Source organism: Mytilus edulis, chromosome 2 (genome assembly GCF_963676685.1).
Source record: "Mytilus edulis chromosome 2, xbMytEdul2.2, whole genome shotgun sequence".
Lineage (NCBI taxonomy): Eukaryota > Metazoa > Mollusca > Bivalvia > Mytilida > Mytilidae > Mytilus > Mytilus edulis.
In genome coordinates, this window is record NC_092345.1 from 22,041,720 (window position 1) to 22,063,735 (window position 22,016).

Sequence of the window (22,016 nt, forward strand, 5' to 3'; positions counted from 1 at the left end):
ATTATGAGATTGTTCATCGTTACACAGATGATATCGTTCCGTATGTCGAAACTAAAGATTAAAATGTCGATGATCATAATTATAAATTAACTGTTTGCTTATACAAGCACAACGACAGGTGCCAGATGTAGAGAAAGGATATGCTTATCCTTCCAGACTATATAAGATCACCCCCGGATTCTGTTTGGGTTCGTGCTGTCCAGTCTTTAGTTTCCATGCTGTGTTTTGGTCTTGTTTTTTTTATTGTAATTGCGTTGTCAGTTTATTTCTCTACTTATGAGTGTGAATTTTTTTTGGGAAATTTGAGCCTCTCTTTCACAAAATTTTGTTTTTTCCCAAAGTAAATTACCGTACCTGTCATTTGATAAAGCTTTAGGATTTTGGGTACTCAATGCTCCTAAACTTCGTACTGTCATTGCGCCTTTTAACTTTTTTTATTCGAACATCATTAACGATAATTTTTAAAGATAAAGGTGAACAAAATATCCTGGTATATATACATATTGATTTTTTTTTATGTTAAAAGAGCGGAGCAATTGATGAAGATGGATATTTTCCAAGTTGATATAAAGTATGAAAGTTCTTTTCTTTATGAATACTGTACTATTTAGGGTTCATTTTCAACTAGGGTGACTCAAATATTGGCATTCAGCTTAATGTGAATATGTGTTTTAAATTGTTGATGTGTTTAAAATGGTTTATATGTTAATCTATATTTACTACCCAAAAGCAGGCAGAAATATTTAAAATAAATGATCAAGAAAAAATACATATAGATATGAAAATCATCATAATTATTTCATAATTTATTTTATTGTTGCACGTTCAGTTTAAATGTCGAGCAGAATTTGCAAAAAATCTGTTAAAATATTGTCCGCTTATTTCTTTTTCTGTTTTTGAAACATACAGCTCATCAAGTTCAGTTATATATATATATAAAAAACTGTAGTAATTATTGAATTTTGCAGCCCCTCAAAGTTTTCAACAACGTTAGAAATGACACGAGCACAGGATCCTCAAATTTATTCTTGATCATCTCCCTCTTTTATTAGAATTATCTGGAATTATCTGGAAAAATAAACAAAACGATTATACAAATATTGGATAGTGCATGTGCTGAATCCCATAGAACTAATATATTTAAAAGTATATAGATTTGAAATAGCAGTATGTTGAAGAAAATTTCAAACACTTACTTGGAAAAGATGGAACAATGTTTTACAAGTTACTTTGATTTCATGTTCAAATAAGAAATTAAGGCTATTAGTATTCACAAAGACATCGGTTTTTTTTCTATGCCTCGGATGTGCATTTTTTTTTAATGAATTGCCATCGTGTAACTACATCTTTGTATGAGATATTTAAGATCTGAGTGGTTACAAAAATTAAAAAAGGGCCTCCCTGGCCGATTCTGAATATGTTATATTGCAGAAACTGTGTTAAAGTAACATGTTTAAAGTCGTTATGTTTTTTTTTTGATTATACTTAAAATTATTTACGTAATTAAGTAAAGATAAAATTTCTATTGAACAGATAGATACACGCTTGTATTGTACTGTTTTCAATTTCTTTTGAAAATTACAGAACATTTTTTCAAAAGTGTTTTGACAATAATTTATTCTTCAAACGTACATTATACTTAATAGGTTATTTTCAAATCGAAGCAAGTCTTAAATAAAATTTCTAGATCTATTTGAAACGTCTTACTCCTAAGATAATTTCAAGAGTGACATAATCAACGGAAGAGTACCTCTTTCTTGAATTTCAATTACATAAAAAAATGAAACTAAAAGGCAAATAATTGTTCAGTGTTTCAAGAATCTACCCATTTCATATAAACTAGAACACACCCGCGAAATCGCGGGCATTCAGAGCGTAGTTTAAAGTATGTAAAGTATGTAAAGTGTTGTTGGAAGAATTTTGTAAAATATTGAATAAATGGAGAATTTCAGCAAAAGTATCATAAATCATAGGTTATTGGGGACAGGAAAATGCTTTTTTTTCATCCCTCCTCCTTTATTTCCAAATTTCCGAATTTTTGGTTTTCTATCAATTTCAATATGAACATACATTTAGTATATATTATGACAATTTAAGTAAGGAGCCTGTAATTCAGTGGTTGTCGTTTGTTTATGTGTTACATACTTGTTTTTCGTTCATTTTTTTTTACATAAATAAGATCAAATAAGGCCGCTAGTTTTCTCGTTTGAATTGTTTTACATTGTCATTTCAGGGCCTTTTAAAGCTGAGTATGCGGTATGGGCTTTGCTCGTTGTTGAAGGCCGTACGGTGACCTATAGTTGCTAATTTCTGTGTCATTTTGGTCTCTTGTGGAGAGTTGTCTCAACATGGCACTCGTATCACATCTTCTTTTCTTTTTGTAATCAATGAATTTTGTAAAAGATTAAATGATTGGAAAATTTCAGAAAAGGTATTAAAAGTTGACATGAATAATTTTAGCGCTTATCTGTATGTTATGAACATTCATTACATTTGTTACTATATAAATAAAGTGTATTTATTTCAATTCTAAGTTTACTAATCGATCCATGGTGGTCATTGATATAGTATACAGACCCTCTCTATTTAATAAACTCTGTGACTGCCGTGGATAGTTAACTTGAAAATGATAGCAGATAGAATTCTGAAAATACACTTTATTCGTAGAATATGTATGTTCAAAGTATACAGAAAAACGTAAACCGGAAGTCTAATCTGACTTAAAATTTCGTCCAATGACGGGACAATATCCGGATGCCTTTTTTCTCGTTTTTCTCCCAAAATAACTCAATCTGAATAATCATATGCATGGATGACACATGCGCCTATACACTGTACCTATAGGAAACAGAGGCGTTTTGATTAATGTATTGTGGAAAGAAGAGAAGCGACACACAAAATGAGGTCTTCTCGTTTAATAGTATAGATATATAATGCGGACACAAAGTAACATACCTGGATCTACGCACTCTCTACCACAGTTTGGATTAAGACAACACAATTTTCCTGTAAAGAAATAGTATGTGGTTCATCAATTGAATGATTTTGAAATCTTGCAAGTCTGTAAAAGAGGGACGAAAGATACCAGAGGGACAGTCAAACTCATTAATCGAAAATAAACTGACAACGCCTGACTAAAAATGAAAGAAGACAAACAGACAAACAGTAGAACACATGACACAACAAAGAATAAGCAACACGAACCCAACCAAAAACTAGGGGTGATCTCAGGTGCTCCGGAAGGGTAAGCAGATCCTGCTTCACATGTGGCACCCGTCGTGTAAACGATGCTTCGAATCCAAGAACAAGCTAAGACTTCAAATTGCATTTTATAAGGGTTTTTAAATGATTCAAAAAAAAAATTAAAACAGGTCTTTTCACAAAAATATCGTACGATTAAAATTAATCGGAAGTTATACTTAAATGTGTCGTGTTCTTTTCATGCGGTTAGTTTAAAATTCATATTAAATACAAACAGAATTCAAAAGTTTGTATCAGCATCAGTTTTTGTAAATTATGTATAGCTAGATACAACACTACACTACCTTGTGTACAATCCTCATCTCCGTTACACTGGTTCCAGTAGTGGAAACACACGGGACAACCTGGAGCAGTCTTCCCGTTGAAACAAACTGGACATCTAGGTGCACCCTATTAAAATTATAAAATCAAACCAATGAATCTTTTAAGTGTTGTATTGTTTTAGCAGAATGAAGATCTCTTCAGATATGAAAACATGACGAAAGGATAATGCGCATCTAAATATATAAAAAAAAAAAAAAATTTAGTTTCTGCAGTGTCCCTTTTTATTTCTCTTATAATAATTTTTATTTCCTGACTTGAAAATATCAATTTCTCCCTTTCTCCGATAATTAAGGTGGAGATAAAATAATCCAAACAACAACCCATTACATGTATATATTGTTACTGAGAAAACTGCAACGATTGTTATATATGTCGTGTACATTTTATTATTTTGTACAGGTTATTACTTGTACAAAAAATTTGTACAAGTAATTACTTGTATGATGCCATCATACAAGTTATAACTAGTACAAATACAATTGTACAAGTAATTACTTGTCCAATTTTTATTGAGAAAAAGATAATAACTTGTACAAATCATTTTTTTTTTCTAGGACTATTTGCTGTTCACAAACATTTTCCTTTTAACAAATAATTTATTACTAAATACAAAAGAATAAACTTGAAACATTTGAGTACTTTTTATATAATAAATGTGTTAGCAAATCTTTTCAGTTTAATAGGCATAACTAAAGTGTAAAGATGGAAAACATCGTAGAAAAGAAATTTCATGATGAAATAAATGAATTGAAAAAAATGACAATAAAATCTTGTAATAATACAATTCAGTATTCACACGTGAAGGATACAGATAGACTATAAGGAATGTAAAGGAAGCAAAATTAACTTCCAAAAACAGCACTTAAAAAATCATTCTTGAGGCATTTTGAATGTAGCAGGAATTAAAAAAAAAACTCATTTGCAAGAGAAAAATCAGACATAAAGTCATGTACACATGAGAACATCTGACATTGGTCTGAATGATATACATGTAGAGTAGTGCATTTCCATAAAAAGAAAACCAAGTATAATCTTAATCAGAATAACAATAATTAAAACCCAACTATCAGAGAACAATTGAATATTTCCTTCTATTTTAAATGTTATAAATCAAAATAATTGGTAGTAGTCCGTATTAAAGGGGCACTAGTCGTCAAATTCATGTTCACTGATTTGACTAAAATTCTCGTATTTGATTTATAACAAAGTAAAACATTTATCGAAGTTATTGAAGGTCTTAAATAAACAATTATTAGGGCATAGGCATAATAATGTGTAGCTTTGTTTCATGTGTATTTTAGTTAAGACGACATCAATTAACTTTCAAAGTCATCTGATGACCATATAAGCGATGTTAACATAAACATAGATATAAATGATTAAGCAAACTCGTGCTATAGGATATTTTTAGGTCTGTTTAATTTCATAGTATAGATTAAAAATATTTGTTTATATTCGTTTTTACCTATTTAAGAATGATTTTTTGTGGATTGAATCAGTCAATCAAATGTCATGTTAGCTGAGGTTATTTCCTTAAAAAGCAGAAGGAAGCGTACGGAAGAAACAAATATGACTCAAAGATAGCGTGTTGTACAAGTTATTATCTTTTTCTCAACAAAAATTGTACAGGTAATTACTCGTACAATTATATTTGTACAAGTAATAACTTGTATAATGGCATCGTACAGGTAATTACTATAACAAAGTTTTTGTACAGGTAATTACTTGTACAAAATAGTAACATGTACACGACATATATATTGACAGGTTTATGTTCGTGCGTACCTAATGAAGTTAAAATTCAGTAAACAAACAGGTATCTTTAATGAGCTTCATGTGCTGTGGACGCATGAAGTTATAAAGTTATATTTTCATTCACTAGAACTAGGTGTAAACTACTGCTGGTAAACCTTAAGCCCAGGGTTGTCATCAGCTCAGTAATAAGTGATTCGGTACGATAACATGTTGATCTAAAGGATCCACGATAATAAATGCAGAAGTTATTAATAAACCATCTTCATCAGGCAAATATGACCGAAGATAAATTTGGCTATTTTTTCTATTTTCATTTCCATCATATAGCCTCTGTCGTGTCTACGTATTTTCAAATCATTGGCTATGGAACGTTTGGGTTTCACAGTTGCTCCTGCAAAGGATTCCAAAAAGCACTTCGAACGAATTAAATGTGTGTCATTTCATCAATAGCATGTTTTTGGTAAACAATATGATTTCCATGAGTTATGTTAATGTGTAAAATTGAGAATGGGGTCACCAATGGGTCATCAATGCAGTGAGAAAATCCAGAAGCCGGAGGTGGGCCTCAGCTGGCCCCTAAATAAAAATGTGTATTAGTTCAGTGAAAGTGGACGTCATACTAATCTCAAAAACATATCAATGAACTAAAAATATAAAACATACAAGACTAACAAAGGCCAGACCTTAATGGATACTAAGAGTACTAATATTACTACTTTACCAATTGAAACTCCGCAAGAAGTAAAGTAAATGAGAGAAAACACTGTTTTTCGATAAAAAGCGGTGATTATATAGATACTTATCTTTTTAGTCAATATAATAATAAAAAATAATTTATCAACTTGTTTGAAATACATGCATGGTTGAATGTTTTGTCAATTTGAACAGATCTTCGTTTAAAATCTTTGTACATTTTTGTTTTATGAAATTTAGAAAATAGTAAATTGAAGATTTGTAAAAAGTATATTACCGTCATTACGTTTATGTCATCAATGTTATTAGGATTTAAGGTAATGAATAATCATAATAACTTATTTTAACAAATGCATAATTATTGACAAAAAGAAGGAAAATAACAAAAATAACGAGCCCCAAGGAAGTTTCAAATCAGACAGTTCCTTATCAAATGGTAAAGTCAAAGCTCAAATACATCAAACGCATGGAGAACAATTGTAATATTCCTAACTTTGAACAAGCTAGTCTTATGTAGAAGATGTTTGATCTGCAAATTAGCGTTTAGTATTTTTTGTTTTTTCCCATGCTTTTGTGACCTCATAGCAACACCGCCTACTCTGTTTCTAGCGCACTAGACGACTCGATCGACTAGGTTATACAAAAATATAGCTTTTGTTGGTCGTGTAATGACTTTCTTCGTCGGCTTTATCGAGGGTTATAATACACTACAGTACTACATAATGTATAGTGGCCAATGGATGGTGTAAATAAACTCATCATAGATACCAGGACTGAAATTTTGTATTTGCGTCAGACGTAACTTCCAGATCCGATAATGTCTGTCGAGAAGGACGATAATGTTACTTACCATACCGTCAAATCAATTTTGTTATATATTGGAAACTAACTGGTACCTCGATCTTTTTATATGCCTATGCATGTTTACAAACCTAAACATTCAAACCGGTTTTATTTTGTACCAAGTCTGTGAAAAAGTATCTGCAAACATATTTTACAGTAAATATATACAAGAAAAAGGAAGAACCTTTCATTTCAATACTTATATTTGTACGTTTGAAACTTACATGTGTGTAATAAATTAAACAAAGTATCAAAATTCCAGCTTTCCACATTTTCACCCTGACGAGATTTACTTAAATGAACTTATTTCAACACGTCTTTTACTGAATAAAAATATTCAGGTGTGAAACTATTTACATAACATGTATTACAAATTCGTCATCTCATGTTGATGTAACAGATTGCGCGAACAATGCATATTGCATAATGACATGCTTACATCATATTACACATGCACATGAAAGAAAACAATCATATTTGAAATAGAAGCAAAAAGGAAGAACATTTCATTTCAATACTTATCTTAGTACTTAAAAACATATACTCTAAGACATAAGCCCGAATTTACAATATATTCCTACAAATTATCACAGCATATTATCAGTAATCTGTTATAGATACGTTATATAATATGTGGTGAAACTTTCTAAATATTTATATGAACAACTTTCCCTACATTTATATGAAAAAAATTTGTTGTTCAACTTTAGTTTTTTATTCCTTGTATTTCTCAAACTAAAAATAAACCATACGATATAAAATGTACGGTCCATTTATTCTAAGTTAACTTTTTATTAACTTATATGACTGTTTATTTTTTAATAAGACCGCATTTTTTAAAAACTTTTGTTGCCGCGAATTCAGGGAAAACAAAAGAAGTACCATAGAGAATTATCCAAACCTTGACAAAGGATCTAATCTGTATATGTATGTAATAAACTTCACAAGGTATCAAAATCCCAGCTTTTCACATTTTCAATTGACCAGGTTTATTTAAGTGAATGATATTTGAACACGTTTTTTATTCAGTCAAAATATTCAAGTCGGAAGTAACTTATATAACATGTACACCAAAATTCTAAAGTTGGTGTAACATATTGCGCATAACAATGTTTATCGTATAATGACATGCTTACACATGTTATACATGAACATGAAAGAAAACAATAATATTTTTGATAAACCAGTTGGCCATTGCATTTCAAAACAAAATACAACATATTTGTTTAAAGGGGAGAACCCGGAGGTGCAATAAAAACCAATTAGATGACGAGAGTCAGAAAATTTCATAGACAAAATACAGACAGCAGTCCATAAACAGTTCACAAATGAACCTGTGCGCCTCTGCTCACTGATGATACCCCGCCCAAATTCTTGACGGTAAGCTGGAAGTTGTTGAGTGATGAATATGAAAACACATTACACAGTATAGCTGACTTATATTAACCCTGAAACCAAATTTCAGAAATCCTTGTAATGCAGTTCCGGAAAAAAATAAGATGAACATTTTCAACTTGGATGTCATGTGTAAAATGATGCAAGTGTTCGGTAAACAAGAAGCTGTTGAGTGATGAATCCGAAAACGCATCGCACGGTATATCGGACTTATAAAAACATTGAAACCCATTTTTAAGAAACCTTATTATATCGTTCCGGAGTAAAAATGTGACGTTAAATATGTATGGGGTGGACAGAAGAACGGGCGGACGGATGGATAGGCACATGGATGGACGGACAGACAGAGGTTAACAGTATACACCCACTTTTTTAAACACCCATAGTAACAAGATAGTTACATATTGAAGACAAAACTGATTTTGAAAATTGGACAAATACAACACTCAAAGCCATTATAAAGCTATTATAAGGACCACAGACCCCTTTTAAACGACAAAAATGTGTAGTGAATGAATTGAATTTGAACAGAGCACTATAGCTATTCTATGAGTTAAGTTGCCTGTAAAATAACAAGCTAGCCAAGTACTATAAGTTGCAGGTTTAGTCAATCTTATTTCTCAAATGTTTTAGAACAGTATTGTCAATTGAAACAAGTGTAAAAAGTAAATTCACACAAATACTGAACTCCGACGAAATTCAAAATAGAAAGTCCCTAATCAAATGGCAAAATCAAAAGCTCAAACAAAATCAAACAAATGTATAACAATTGTCATATTCATAACTTGGTACAGATATTTCCATCTGTAGAAAATGGAGGATTGATCCTAGTTTTATAGCTAGCTTAACATCTCACTTGTATGAGAGTCGCATATAATTCCGTAATATATAGACAACGACAAAACGCATGTATGAATTCAGGGTTTCATCTTTTGTAAAAGCAGATGGGGTTTATGCTAAGTTTCCAATTGAATTTTCAATACCTGTTTTCTAAAAAAAAGTAATTAATCTAATGTGATTTACCAAAACCAGCGGTATTACTTGATTTTTTTTCTGCGGGTGCACAATCATGTTTTTCATAGGGATAGGTGAACAGCAACGTTTTGATCTTCAAAAATATATGTAGCATGCGTATACATTGACCTATGAAGTTTTTGAATACGAATTTATAGCAAACCCCTCAAAGTCTTAACCCATTCGTTTCATGTCTAGCATACTTGCTTTAAATTTAGAAATTAAGAGCAAAGACTGGTCGGCTGCAAATCAGAATAATATGTTTGGGTAGGATAACATGTCTACTTGCTGTCCATTACCTTGTGAACTAACTAGTTAGCAATACGGATACGCTCGTCGGGAAGAAAGGGGTCATTTTCTCATTGACATGTTTTCGTCCTGAATATGCTTTCAATTTGCCACTGGACGGTAAAAAATAATCCAAATTTTTCATCGTACTGATACCATAAATTCAATTATCCTGGAATAGTATACCTAAAAAAGTATCGACAACCACTGAAAGCTTTCCGAGGGGAATTTTATAAACGCTTCTATTGAATTATTAAACAACACTATCAACGGGTATCGCAAAGCATGAAATATCTCCGGCTCAACCCAACTGTTTTACAGTAATGTGGCCAGTTATCAGGGTTTCATATAATTATAAAGCATATTTACTAAGAATGTAATTATTGTAATTATTTTGCGGTATCCAAAAAACATTAAATTTTACATATTTGGTCTTGACAACTACTGTTATAATGTTTGTTTCTGAAATTTCTTATTGACAACATATTTGTTGAATTTGGGGTTAAAGTTTTCAACAAATTGTCGGCATTCCTTTGGGAAAGAACTGTTCACCTCTCTTTTTTTCGACCTTTTCGTATTTCGAATAATTCATACTTTTGCAAACAGTAAATTTATAAAAAATGACCATATAATTGATATTCATGTCAACACCGAAGAGCTGACTACCGGGCTGGTGATACTCTCGGGGACGAAACGTCCACCAGCAGTGGCATCGACCCAGTGGTGTAAATAGTTATCAAAGGTACCAGGCTTCTAATTTAATACGCCAGACGCGTGTTTCGTCTACACATCACTATTGCTCAGATAAAAATGTTTAGAAAGCCAAACTATTACAAAGTTGAAGAGCATTGAGGACCCAAAATTCCAAAATTTAAACTTTACATCCATATGGGATATACATTTACAAACTCATTCGGTATTCAAGAGCTTGCAGCTGCTTCTCAGACTTTGTAAACGTTACCAGTGTCTGGGAAGGAAGTTAATGAACCAAGGGTGTGTTATTGAACGTCTCGTCCTTTTTCTATAATAGTTCGTCGGAAGATACCAAGACCTGGTAGATGAATATTCCGTATCAACTTCAAAATTATTAAACGAAGGTCTTGAAGTATATAGTCTAGGTACTGCCGTTGTTTATCATCTTAATAATGTGTTTAATTACTCTTTTATTTGTCTTTGTAAATATTACTAATACCTGTTTAGTCTATTATTGGTAATATTCATTTGACGTATCTTGGTTCTTTCCTATAAAACCAGGTGTAATCCACCTTTATCTACTTAAAAAAGGCATGTTCAAAGTTAGAAATATGACAATTGTTATCCATTCGTTTGACGTGTTTATGCTTTTGATTTTGCCATTTGCTTAGGGACGGCCGTTTTGAATTTTCCTCTGAGTTCAGTATTTTTGTTATTTTATCTTCTGCTCACCTGGCCTAGCAGATCAATAGTGTTTTATCGTCAATTTGAATGCAATATAGTGTCATACCATAATTTTTTATATTAATACCAGACTGACTTCATATATGGTTTTTTTTCAGAAAATGAAAAGAAGCTCGCGTTATCCTTTCACTTCAGGTTCGCTAAGGAGAAGAACATGTCTCCTCAAAAAGCATTTCCATGTTTGACGATTACTTGGAAGACATATCCCATGGAAATGAAATTACAAATAGGTTCACAGTTTCAGTTACCATATGTATCTGTCTCATATCTAGGCCTATCTAGAACTTGACAATGAGGGTAGGTAGACGCTCATCAGTTATAGTATGATAAGCTTTCATTATTTTTATCAGTATTGTTGCATAAATTTCTACATGTGTGTGGGTTGTTGAAGCTGTTTTTCTTTTGTCATGTTTATAAGTTTTACCTTACATCTTTATATCACAATGTATTTTTTTTCAATCTAGGAATGGATCATATATATGAATTATATGTGCAATCTGCAACTACAGCTGGAAATTCTTATTACTGGAACGAGAAATTGGGATAATTAATTACACACAATTCTTTTTTAACAATTTATTTGGAATCGATTTTGGCTTTTATATTCGGCTAATGTGTACCATGAGAACAATGGAGGATGTTACATAACAGAGCCGACTGAATAATTATTTTCCAAAAGAATTGTCAACCTGAAAGGGGCCATCGACACAAGTGTTGGTAGCCCCATCAAAGTAGTAACTATTAGCTGGACATGATTTTAAGTATTGGTATCCAGACAAATCACACTGAATGTACTGATGACGATTGCCTGTTACCGGAAACAGGAACTCTCCTGCAATAAGGTGGTTGGATGTACATGGTGCTACCATCGCTTTGCAATGTGCACAAAAGGTGTATGTTGTGTAGGTAGTTCCAGTTGCACCTCCATTACCAGGTATGATTGCAATCGGCTTTTGGGATGTTGGATGAGCATGTATGTCTGGGCACACCATCATTGGGTCATGCGTAGGCGGTGTATATGAATTCCTTGGAACGCACTTTCTTACAATTGGACTAAAGACGAAATTTAACTGACATGTCATTAGGAAAGATTGATGCCAAAGATCACATTGAATGTACTTTTGTGAATCGCAATCATAAGGGTAAAAAAGAGGATCGCCTACTTTATATGTTCTACAAGGATTTTTAGATTGAAAGCCACACGTTACACACGTTAACTCGTGCTGATCCCATTCTTCATCCTGGGGACAGCTCATAATCCAGGCTTTTCCCCAGACATCGCAGTGAATAAATTTTGTAACATCGGTCGGGTATGTAAAGAAAAAATGATCATTCAATATGTTCTCCAAAGAACAAGGATTTACCAACCCAGTTAGTGGTACAGTTAAATTTGGGCAACTAGATCCTTCTCCACAGCACTGTTTGCACTCTTGGTAATAAGACTGGTTTTGTGGACAATGCACAACATACTTTTGCAGTTTTTGGTCGCACATTAAATATTTCAGTTTCGAAAATGGATGCTCAAATTTTGTATGGCCGTTTTTTAAGTTCTCTACGGTACATACGTCTGGGAAAAGGTTCCACTTCTCTGAAAATAGAACCAAATAAATTGTTTTAAGTTGTATAATACTGAATTGAATAACAGAACCGCTAAAGGCATATACCGATTAAATTTTGAAATTAGTTAAATCAAAAGCATACATGCTGACCCTTACTGACTTCGTATAACCTATTTAAATAACTTTTATTATGAGAGCTGTTATATTACATTCAGGTGAATATTCCAAAACCTTGAAACTTCTATCTATTTATTGTGAACATAATAAAAGAAAAATGTACTTAATTCAAAGCTTCTTGTTCTATGTAAAGATAAGATTTTTTTTTATTTAAGACTTGAAAAATATTTTCTACCTTCACAATTGTCTGGACAAGGACTTTTGACTCCATTCTGATAACATTTTATATCTGTAAAAATATAGCTAATTAATAATTAATGAGAATACACTCAGGCGTGTTATCAATCAAAATTAGATATAAAAAAAACACAAGAAAACTAGTCCAGCTTGTCTTCTAAGTGTCGAAATACTTGATATGAACATCTCAACAAAGCGTCTTCTTTAATGCAGGACCCAACTGTGTCTCTTATCCCGTCGAATATGTTCGTATTCCTCCGACGTAGAATTAGAACTGGTGTTTTGTCATATTTAACTGCCAGCTGTTTAATTCGAGTGTCGCTAATTATTCTATACATAGACGAAACCAACTGCACATTTTGCGTATCATATTATTAACCTGATATCTTTGATTAGTGTGTTTATATGCAAGCGTCATGGATCTATCCAAATACTTAGACTTTTGCTAACTAAAATTATAGGCCGCCAAAAATATAGACAATTTTGCTAAAAAATGCATTAAATGACGAAACATATACACACAAAGCTGGTACCGTATAAAAATGTGTGTGGCATTGTCTCTATTGTCATATAATAATAAATATAATGTCTGAAAGTCACCTCAATACAATGAATTTCGAAGCAGCAAGTAACTTACTATGACTTTGATGGTCTCCATCCTTTGGATTCATACAAACTTCACAACTTCCACTTCCGCCAGAACTTTTTAGAGCATCTACTATGTTAATGTACAGTAAATGTTCAGTGGAGGTATTTACAAACATCACACCTGGGGTTTCAGAGGATACAGTAGTAGTTTGTTCGTAAAACGATTGGGTTGGATACGGGTTGTTTAAGGCAGTGTATATATTGACAAGTCCACAAGTGACGTTGATCTGTAATGCGAAACATTATTATAGCACAACACTCAAACAAAAATGATAATTATTAGAAGTATATAACTGGGACTATAATTAACTTTTAACGTTATTAATTTGCCTGAGTTAATTACCTTTCAAGATTTTTTTATAAAGGTCGTCACAGCTAACATGAACGCTTTTTGCATCAAGGGATCAAAGTAGGAAAGTTTCAGCCCTTTGAATGTTTAACATACGCCATCATTGTTTGGTCGACTGTTACAGGATAATTCTGTCGCATAGGACTTAGGAGATGTTCGAATGTAGGATCTACAATCCCGTTCTCGATTTCTCGATTTTGACTTAACCGGAAGCGACTTGTAATCGGATTGATTTTGCATAGGTTCTACATTTTACTTTTTCATCACCTGGAGCAGGAACTGCTTACCTGAGTTATCTACATTTTTTAGTAGGAACTCTACTTGTCCCTGTGTGAAACAACATGATCACGTGTGGCATTACATTAAAATTAATATTTCCAACAGATTGTTAGGTACTAAGGGAACGGTGGAGGTCTGGTACCAATATAGGCAATATAAACGCGTATTTAATTAGTTATCAAAGGTACCAGGATTAAAATTTAGTACGCCAGACGCGCGTTTCGTTTACATAAGACTCATCAGTGACGCTCAAATCAAAATATTTATAAAGCCAAACAAGTACGAAGTTGAAGAGCATTGAGGATCCAAAATTCCAAAAAGTTGTGCCAAATACGGCTAAGGTAATCTTTGCCTGGGATAAGAAAATCCTTAGTTTTTCGAAAAATTCAAAGTTTTGTGAACAGGAAATTTATAAAAATGACCACATTATTGATATTCATGTCAACACCGAAGTGTTGACTACTGGGCTGGTGATACCCTCGGGGATGAAACGTCCACCAGCAGTGGCATCGACCCAGTGGTGTAAATAGTTATCAAAGGTACCAGGATTATAATTTAGTACGCAAGACGCGCGTTTCGTCTACATAAGACTCATCAGTGACGCTCAAATCAAAATATTTATAAAGCCAAACAAGTACGAAGTTGAAGAGCATTGAGGATCCAAAATTCCAAAAAGTTGTGCCAAATACGGCTAAGTTAAACATCTTTCGAATGAAAAATAAATTGCAAATGAGTAGGTCCTGTCAAATTTCAGGACAAAAAAGATTTTGGACACTTTTCTCTGTTTCTATTTCAGTTGATTCAATTAGTTTGTGTGAAAGATTTTAACTGATTTAGTAATGAAAAATGCCCAATTCAAGCTTAAATATGAAGTGGCCGCATCCGTGTTCATCCTCAACCTTTATATATGTTATGTATAAAAAAATGCAACTTACATTTCAATATTAAGAATGAACACAAATGCGGCCACTTTCATTTAAGACGGAAACCGTCTAAAATTTAACTAAAATGCTAAAATTGTTAAGATTTCAGTAATTTAGCATGACTTAATGATGCTAATACCCGATATATGTGCATTATATTGTCAAAAACAGCCCATATCATATATGGCATATGTATGTAGCAGAAGCATTCTACTTTTCAATAAATAACTAAATGTTTGCATTTTAACAATTTTGTAAAGCTGCTATATTTTGGGGCCAAAAAGGAGTCTTACTGGACCTACTCCTTTGATAAAAAGTAAAATACCAAAATTATCAAACTCCAGAGGGAAAAAATCGTAAATCTTTTGCGTCTAAAGCTCTTTGTTTGGATTAAACTCCCACTGAATGTACAAACCAAACATTTGAAAGCTAGAATGTATAAAAATTTAGAAACATTAAAAGGCAATTTGAAAAAAAACCATAAAAAGAATTGCCAAATTTACCTGTGCTAAACTTGGCTGAGGGTTAGGTTCTTGTTTAGATATAAAATTATCTAAGGCTATTCTTATATAAAATATGTTATAAATCATGTTGTTACCGAAGCAGCACTACTGTCAGAGACTAACATTCCATAAGTTGTGGTATCAACTTAGTGCTAGACTTATTTCGTATGTCTACAACTCTTTTCTTAATTTATTTTCATCAGGAACACTAAAACCCAAATATGTGGCAGCCTAGTAAATGTATGCATAAATATTCCAAAAGGTTAGGAGATAAAAGTCTAAAAGATACATTGTAAACATAGCTAAATTTATCTAAGGTCAACTTTGCATTAGAAAGTAAGAACCCTATTTTCATTGTATTTTTTTCATTTATCAGTAGTGACTTTTGGAAAATATGTTACTTATCAATTCAATACCGAAGTTACTTACGTTTTAAATTGCTTGAATGTCTTAGTAACGTCAACTGAGACTGTTATATCGTTAAATATTATACACTTTTCTATTTATTGAATACTTATTGATTTCATTGGTCAATGAGAGGTAGTATTTTTCTCTGGCTTTCATCTATAGTGCCCTAAATTCTATAGTTTCTGTTGGATTTTCGAGAAACCCAAATGAGGACTTAATAAGTTTTGTTCAAACTTATGACATGAACGTCTGGTTAAACACTATGACATTGGTGAGAGTTCAGAGTCAAACTTATGAAGTCTTGGATAAGCGTATTGACGTTATGAATGCATGATATGCAGATGCACAATGAGCTTATCAGAGTAGAGTAATAAAAAGGTCCAATCAATCTTAATACCGACCTTACCAAGAATCATTTATTGCATGATGATACATATTCTCTTTCTCATCGATCAAGTGTTTTAGAGAACAAGTAATGTAGCTATTTCAGTGCACACAGCACGTTTTCAGATATAAACCAGAATATAACAACCGAAGGCGATGAAATCGATGCGTTTAAAAGGAAAACACTTCTTGTTTAATGTCGGGTTTCTTTTTTTGCAGTGTCAACTTTTAACGTTTAGTTGTCTGTTAGTGTTTTTGTGATGTTTAGTGTATTGTTTTTGCATTGCATCAATATATGGATTGCACTTACAAAAACCTGTAAATTGTACTTTAAAAAGGAAGGACCGATAATACTTATTTAAATGTTTATTTATCCATACTCGATCTTTAAAGTGCCTTACCTCTAATGTTACTCCTTCTACTTTTGTATGATAAGTTAATGTAGGACATTCACCAAGATTGCAGCAAAATAAATTTTCTAAATACGATAAATCTGTAATGACAAAAAAATCCTGGTAATTGTTGTTCAATTATTACAGATGATATAATTGAAAAAATATGTGCGAGCATACCCCAAGGAAACAGTAACCCTAACAAAAATTCATCAAATGGTTTAACAATAAATTTGTACCATATATCAAGGCCAAAATTGTCTCACCATAATGTATTGAACAGAAACCACCAAAGATCTTGGAAGAGATGGAAGGGAACTTAACCAAAACAATCACTGACGGTGTTTATGTATTAGCACGTCAAAATAGGATGGGTTAAACACTTTAAGTATCAAATCTTTCCAGTTCATCTCGATTATTTGGATACGTATAATTGCACAGAAGATCGTAAAGTAAAAAGCACTTAGCAGCTAAGCAGCATTATAATATTGAGTTTTTTTTTCGGCAAACAGAAAGACAAAATTAAGCTTTACTAATAGATACCGCATAAAACAAATGCTAGAAACTTACTGAAAGTAATCTCAAAGATTTAGTCTTCTGAGTGCGAAAGGATTATTTCTTGCACTCACACATCTGAAGTTGTGTATGTAAAATGTGCATGTTCTCATTTAACCGCGTTAAGATATATAAAAAAAAAAGAGCTGGAACAGTGACGTTTTCGACAAATGCACATTTAAGGCAAGAGCAAATTATTGCTGTTCAAATCTCATAAGTCCATAAGATACTAATCAAGGTTAAAACATAAACTGATGAAATTGCATCAACTTCAAAAGAAGGTAGTTTGGAATAGTCAGCTATTCGTGCATCAACCGGCTTTTCCATCCGAACGCAGTCAAATGTCAAAATCGTAAAAAGAACATCATCGATACAGGTACAGATTAGAGTATTCTTGTAACGTGAATCGAGCTCGTAAGTTGTGACAAAGGGAAATCGTATTGATCGACCAATCGTGAGTGTGACCGGAAAATTAATATAGTGTAGATTTCAGTCATTCTCCCTTAATCAGTTAGTTCATTGTTTGTGTAAGGAGCGCATTCACTGATAATTTGATATAAAAAAAATCCCTTGAAAAGCCTCTAAATGTGGAGATAAGATTCAGTGTAATGTTTGAATTTATTGAGACGTTGCACGGTTAGGATTTTTAACTTATATATCATATACCGTTCCTCCCCTCAACAAATGGTACACCGTGTTGCTCCATATATTTTTTAATGTTAAAGATATCAATTTATTTAACATTCAAAGATCTCCATATTTTCCACTCTATTCCAAAGAATTTTCAAAGAAAATGTAAATCCAATGTTTTGAAATGAGAGAGAACCATGCACACACTTTAATTACTCACTTATTTGATAAATTCAACAACTAAAACAGAGTAAGAATATTTCCATAATAGTCTTACCTCCACAAGCACCACTCTTCTGGAAGTTTTCTTTAATGGCTTTTATCTCAGAGTAGCTAGATACGCTAAACACATGAGTACAGTCGGGTTTTGATGCTATGTTGTTTAATGTGTCTTTATTTATATTGCTACCAACGCCTATTGAATATACAGTTATTCCTGCACGATGAGCTCTTTCGGCTGCATGCCTAAGATAACAGACTAAACTCTAATGTTTGACAACACTTCTTAATATGTATAGAAAGCTAGCGTATAACAGCATTGAGGTAATGAAATAGAATTAATAATTCATATGGGATTTCACGCCATTGTAGAACATAACAGGTAAAAACTATTGAAATCCCGCTATAGGTTCTTGTGACTATTCTTAATCATGTTTTTCGTAAGTGATTGTATGTGTATTGAAATGTGCTGTCTTTTGGATGTTTTTTATTGACAGCTAATTTAACTGATGATAGAGGATGAAAGGCTCGTTATGTTGTGTATACAGGGGTAAATTACCGTATGAAAACATATAAATCCCTTCTTGTTGTCTGTGGGATATTTTATTATTGACATATAACTACAATATAAATACAAGAACATATTATACCACAGTTTTGATATCTAAAGATCACAAATCTAAAGATACAATATAGAAGGAAAGCGAAATGATACCTCAGTTGTAATAAAGTACTTTATGGTGTGTGTTTTTGTTGCACTTCAGTGTTTCTATTGTTTTATTGTTTTCCTCTTATAGTTGATGTGTTAAAGTTTGTAACCTAGATTTGTTTTTTCTCAATCGTTCGACCGGTTAACTTGCTTCTAGGAATTGACAATGAGGGTAAATTGAAAACAAAACTTTACGACAAAAGAGATGATTTCAGCTTTCCAATTGTGAACTTTCCATTTCTAAGTAGAAACATTCCAGCAACACCTGCATACGGGTATATATCTCCCAATTGATACGATATTCTCATGCTTGCATTTCCTATCATGATTTTCTTGATAGAGGGTTCCTGCTTACAAGGAAGCTATTAAACCAAGAGTTCCAAATGGTGAAGTTGAAATTATCCCTTCGTAAATTTTACGGACGCCATCATTAGTTGGTTGACCGTTATGGAATAACCATTTCCAAATGATATCGGATATGTTCCTTACGTCGTTACTACAATTCCCTTCCCTTTCATGAATGTGACCTACCGAATTAGACTATTTACCGGCTTTGTTATCACATAATCAACACGAAGGGTGACACATGTGGAGCAGGATCTGCTTACCCTTCCGGAGCACCCCTAGTTTTTGGTGGGGTTTGTGTTGTTTTCTATGTTGTATCATGTGTACTATTGTTTGTCTGTTTGTCTTTTTTTCATTTTTAGACATGGCGTTGTCAGTTTATTTTAGTTTGAGTTGTCCCTTTGGTATTTTTCGTCCCTCTTTTATGACTTTTGAACAGCGGTATACTACTGTTTACTTTAATTATAGTAATCTTTATCTTTCACCTTTACATAATTGTGTTTCATGACAAATATACCTCGTATCTATTTCATCATTTGCATTACCGTCCGTAATGACAACCATTATATGTGGTGTATTATTTCGGCTGCCGTAACCTGGAGTGAAAATGATATTTGTAGCCAGATCTATCGCTTCACTGGTAGCGGTTGAACCACCAACGAACGGTATTGCTGATATGGCGTTTTCCAAGTCGACTTTATTATTATATCTATTGAGATAAAACTCAGTTTTAGCATGGCTTGCATAAGACACCACAGCTACCCTGGTCTTATTTGGTGATATGTCAAAAGAACTAACAACGTTTCTTACAAAGAATTTTGCACGTGCAAAGTCGTCAGTTGATAGACTGTTAGAACGATTAATGATAAAAGCCAAATCCAGTTTTTCATTTTTAAAGCATCCTGAAATGAAAAAGAATCATGTATAACTCTTAGCAGATATAATTATGGATAGATATATCTGCTCTTCATTGTAAAACATATTATTTACTATAAATACAGACAACACAACTGTGATTGTCAATAAAAAAATATTCCTTAATATTCAAACTACCATTTACTTGTTTAATGTGTTCTTTCTGTAATCCATACGATTTTACATTATCAGTAGTTTATACATAATACATGCATCTATAAAATAAAGTGTTTGTGAAATCGTATGTGTATATTAAATCCAGTGGCAAATTAAAAGCAGATAGAGGCAAGAAACATGCTTAAGTGACTATTAACACTGCTTTGTCTAGAACTTAACGCTGGATTTTTAATGAGTTTGTTCACAAGTTAACCGTCCACAAGAAGACGTGTCACCCTACCCGTCACAATATTATGATTCCACCCGGAGAAGCATCAAATACGCATCTTCAAGTTTGGTTTGACTCGACAGTGGTCAAAACCATTACCTCCTGTGACTTCTACGAGACCATCGAGGCGGTTAGACTGCATTGGATGTATATAATGTCTTTAGAAATATACCGATGATAAAATTTCGTGAATCGATTACGCATAATGTATTTATGTATATATTCAGGATTTCTGAACTCACAATCTGAACTATTGGAACAAATCTGTTTTCTGATAATAATTCTAAACCCAATTTTGATATCACAAAATCACTTTTATTACGGGGAAATAACTTGAACGCAGTGTTGAATAGCTAAATAGCAAATGAATAGTTGTTTGAGCAACAAACTTATCAATTGAATGAATGAATTTGATACCTTGATCGAGAATGCTTGCTTCATTTGTGAAATTGTTCCCAGCTTTATTTACAAAGTGGAGTTCGTAAAAATGAGCTTGATCTTCTATTCGCCATTCAGTTCCTCCATGAAGTATTATATAAAGAGCTGCTGATATTCCAGAATACAATGGCTTTCGTAGATCAGACCATGTGACTGTACTCCAATCTATCCCGAATTGGTTTCTTATTATGTTGTATTCATTTGTTAGTCGCCCTGCATTGCTGTGGGTTTCGTCAAACATGTTCTTATCAATCTTTAAATGAAAATATACGTTAACGTTATCTATGACATGAATGGCCGTGGATGTTTATATTTAATTAGGGACCAAACCAGTAGATTGTTTGAATTGGTAGCTAAACAATATTCATCATGATTAAAACCATTTCTTTATTTTGTGAACATGTTTATAGACACGTATGTGTAAACTGAGTTGTACACATGTTTGACTATTATATTTTATAGAACTGCTGCATAAAACTTGTTTTGCAGATTCGGAGGATCTCAAATTTACATACCTGCCAAATTCCTCCATGATATCCATCCCGAAATGTTTTAGCATCATATCCGTTATGCGATTGAACATATGCTAACCTGACAAGGAATCTTTTGTCGTCGGCACATAAACAAGACACCTTTATAAGATTAACAACAGCATCCACTACTTCTGATCCAATAGCACCAGGCTGACGGGTTTGGTCGGTTGCATTACAGACGACAGCCAAAAGCGCGAGAAAACAACAGACTTTCAAGGATGTAGACATTGTTACACTTAACTAATAATTGGAATGTCAATAAATCTTCGTGTCACAAAAGGTTATCAAATTTGAACCTTATGTGTAAGCATAATTAAATCTTATTCAACTTTAGATCGAAGATAAGAACAAGGACAAAAACGACTTTTGATAAACTATCTGCACAAAACATCGACTGGTTGTTAGTGTTATTTGTCAAGAATAAATATTGCATTCTAGACGTTTTTCTTCATTTTATTGTGTTTAAGGTGTCTCATTC

General features: G+C 32.7%; 1 protein-coding gene and 1 long non-coding RNA gene across 3 annotated transcripts; both read right to left on the reverse strand.

Annotated features, from left to right (window-relative positions):
• Positions 1 to 787: 787 nt before the first annotated feature.
• On the reverse strand, positions 788 to 7,902 carry LOC139510516 (uncharacterized). Of its 2 annotated transcripts, none has more exons than XR_011661899.1 (4): positions 7,778 to 7,902; positions 3,546 to 3,651; positions 2,956 to 3,006; positions 788 to 1,068 (listed from the first exon to the last, which is right to left on the reverse strand). It is a non-coding gene; the product is annotated as an uncharacterized lncRNA (long non-coding RNA). The 2 variants fall into 2 exon arrangements; XR_011661898.1 differs by lacking the exon at positions 7,778 to 7,902 and adding an exon at positions 7,101 to 7,256.
• A 3,669-nt stretch (positions 7,903 to 11,571) lies between these two features.
• On the reverse strand, positions 11,572 to 21,797 carry LOC139511725 (uncharacterized). Its single transcript, XM_071298761.1, has 8 exons — positions 21,521 to 21,797; positions 20,985 to 21,258; positions 19,785 to 20,169; positions 18,272 to 18,459; positions 16,819 to 16,910; positions 13,561 to 13,798; positions 12,922 to 12,975; positions 11,572 to 12,598 (listed from the first exon to the last, which is right to left on the reverse strand). The coding sequence occupies exons 1-8, from the start codon at positions 21,764 to 21,766 to the stop codon at positions 11,676 to 11,678; spliced, it is 2,400 nt and encodes a 799-aa protein (XP_071154862.1). The 5' UTR covers positions 21,767 to 21,797; the 3' UTR covers positions 11,572 to 11,675.
• Between the last annotated feature and the right edge of the window lie 219 nt (positions 21,798 to 22,016).

Coding starts and splice junctions, on each gene's coding strand:
- LOC139511725 (XM_071298761.1), bottom strand. CDS start 21,766: ATGTCTACATCCTTGAAAGTCTGTTGTTTTCTCGCGCTTTTGGCTGTC. Junction 20,170..20,984: donor AGCAAGCATTCTCGATCAAG/GTATCAAATTCA, acceptor TTTTCATTTCAG/GATGCTTTAAAAATGAAAAA. Junction 12,976..13,560: donor TGGAGACCATCAAAGTCATA/GTAAGTTACTTG, acceptor ATATTTTTACAG/ATATAAAATGTTATCAGAAT.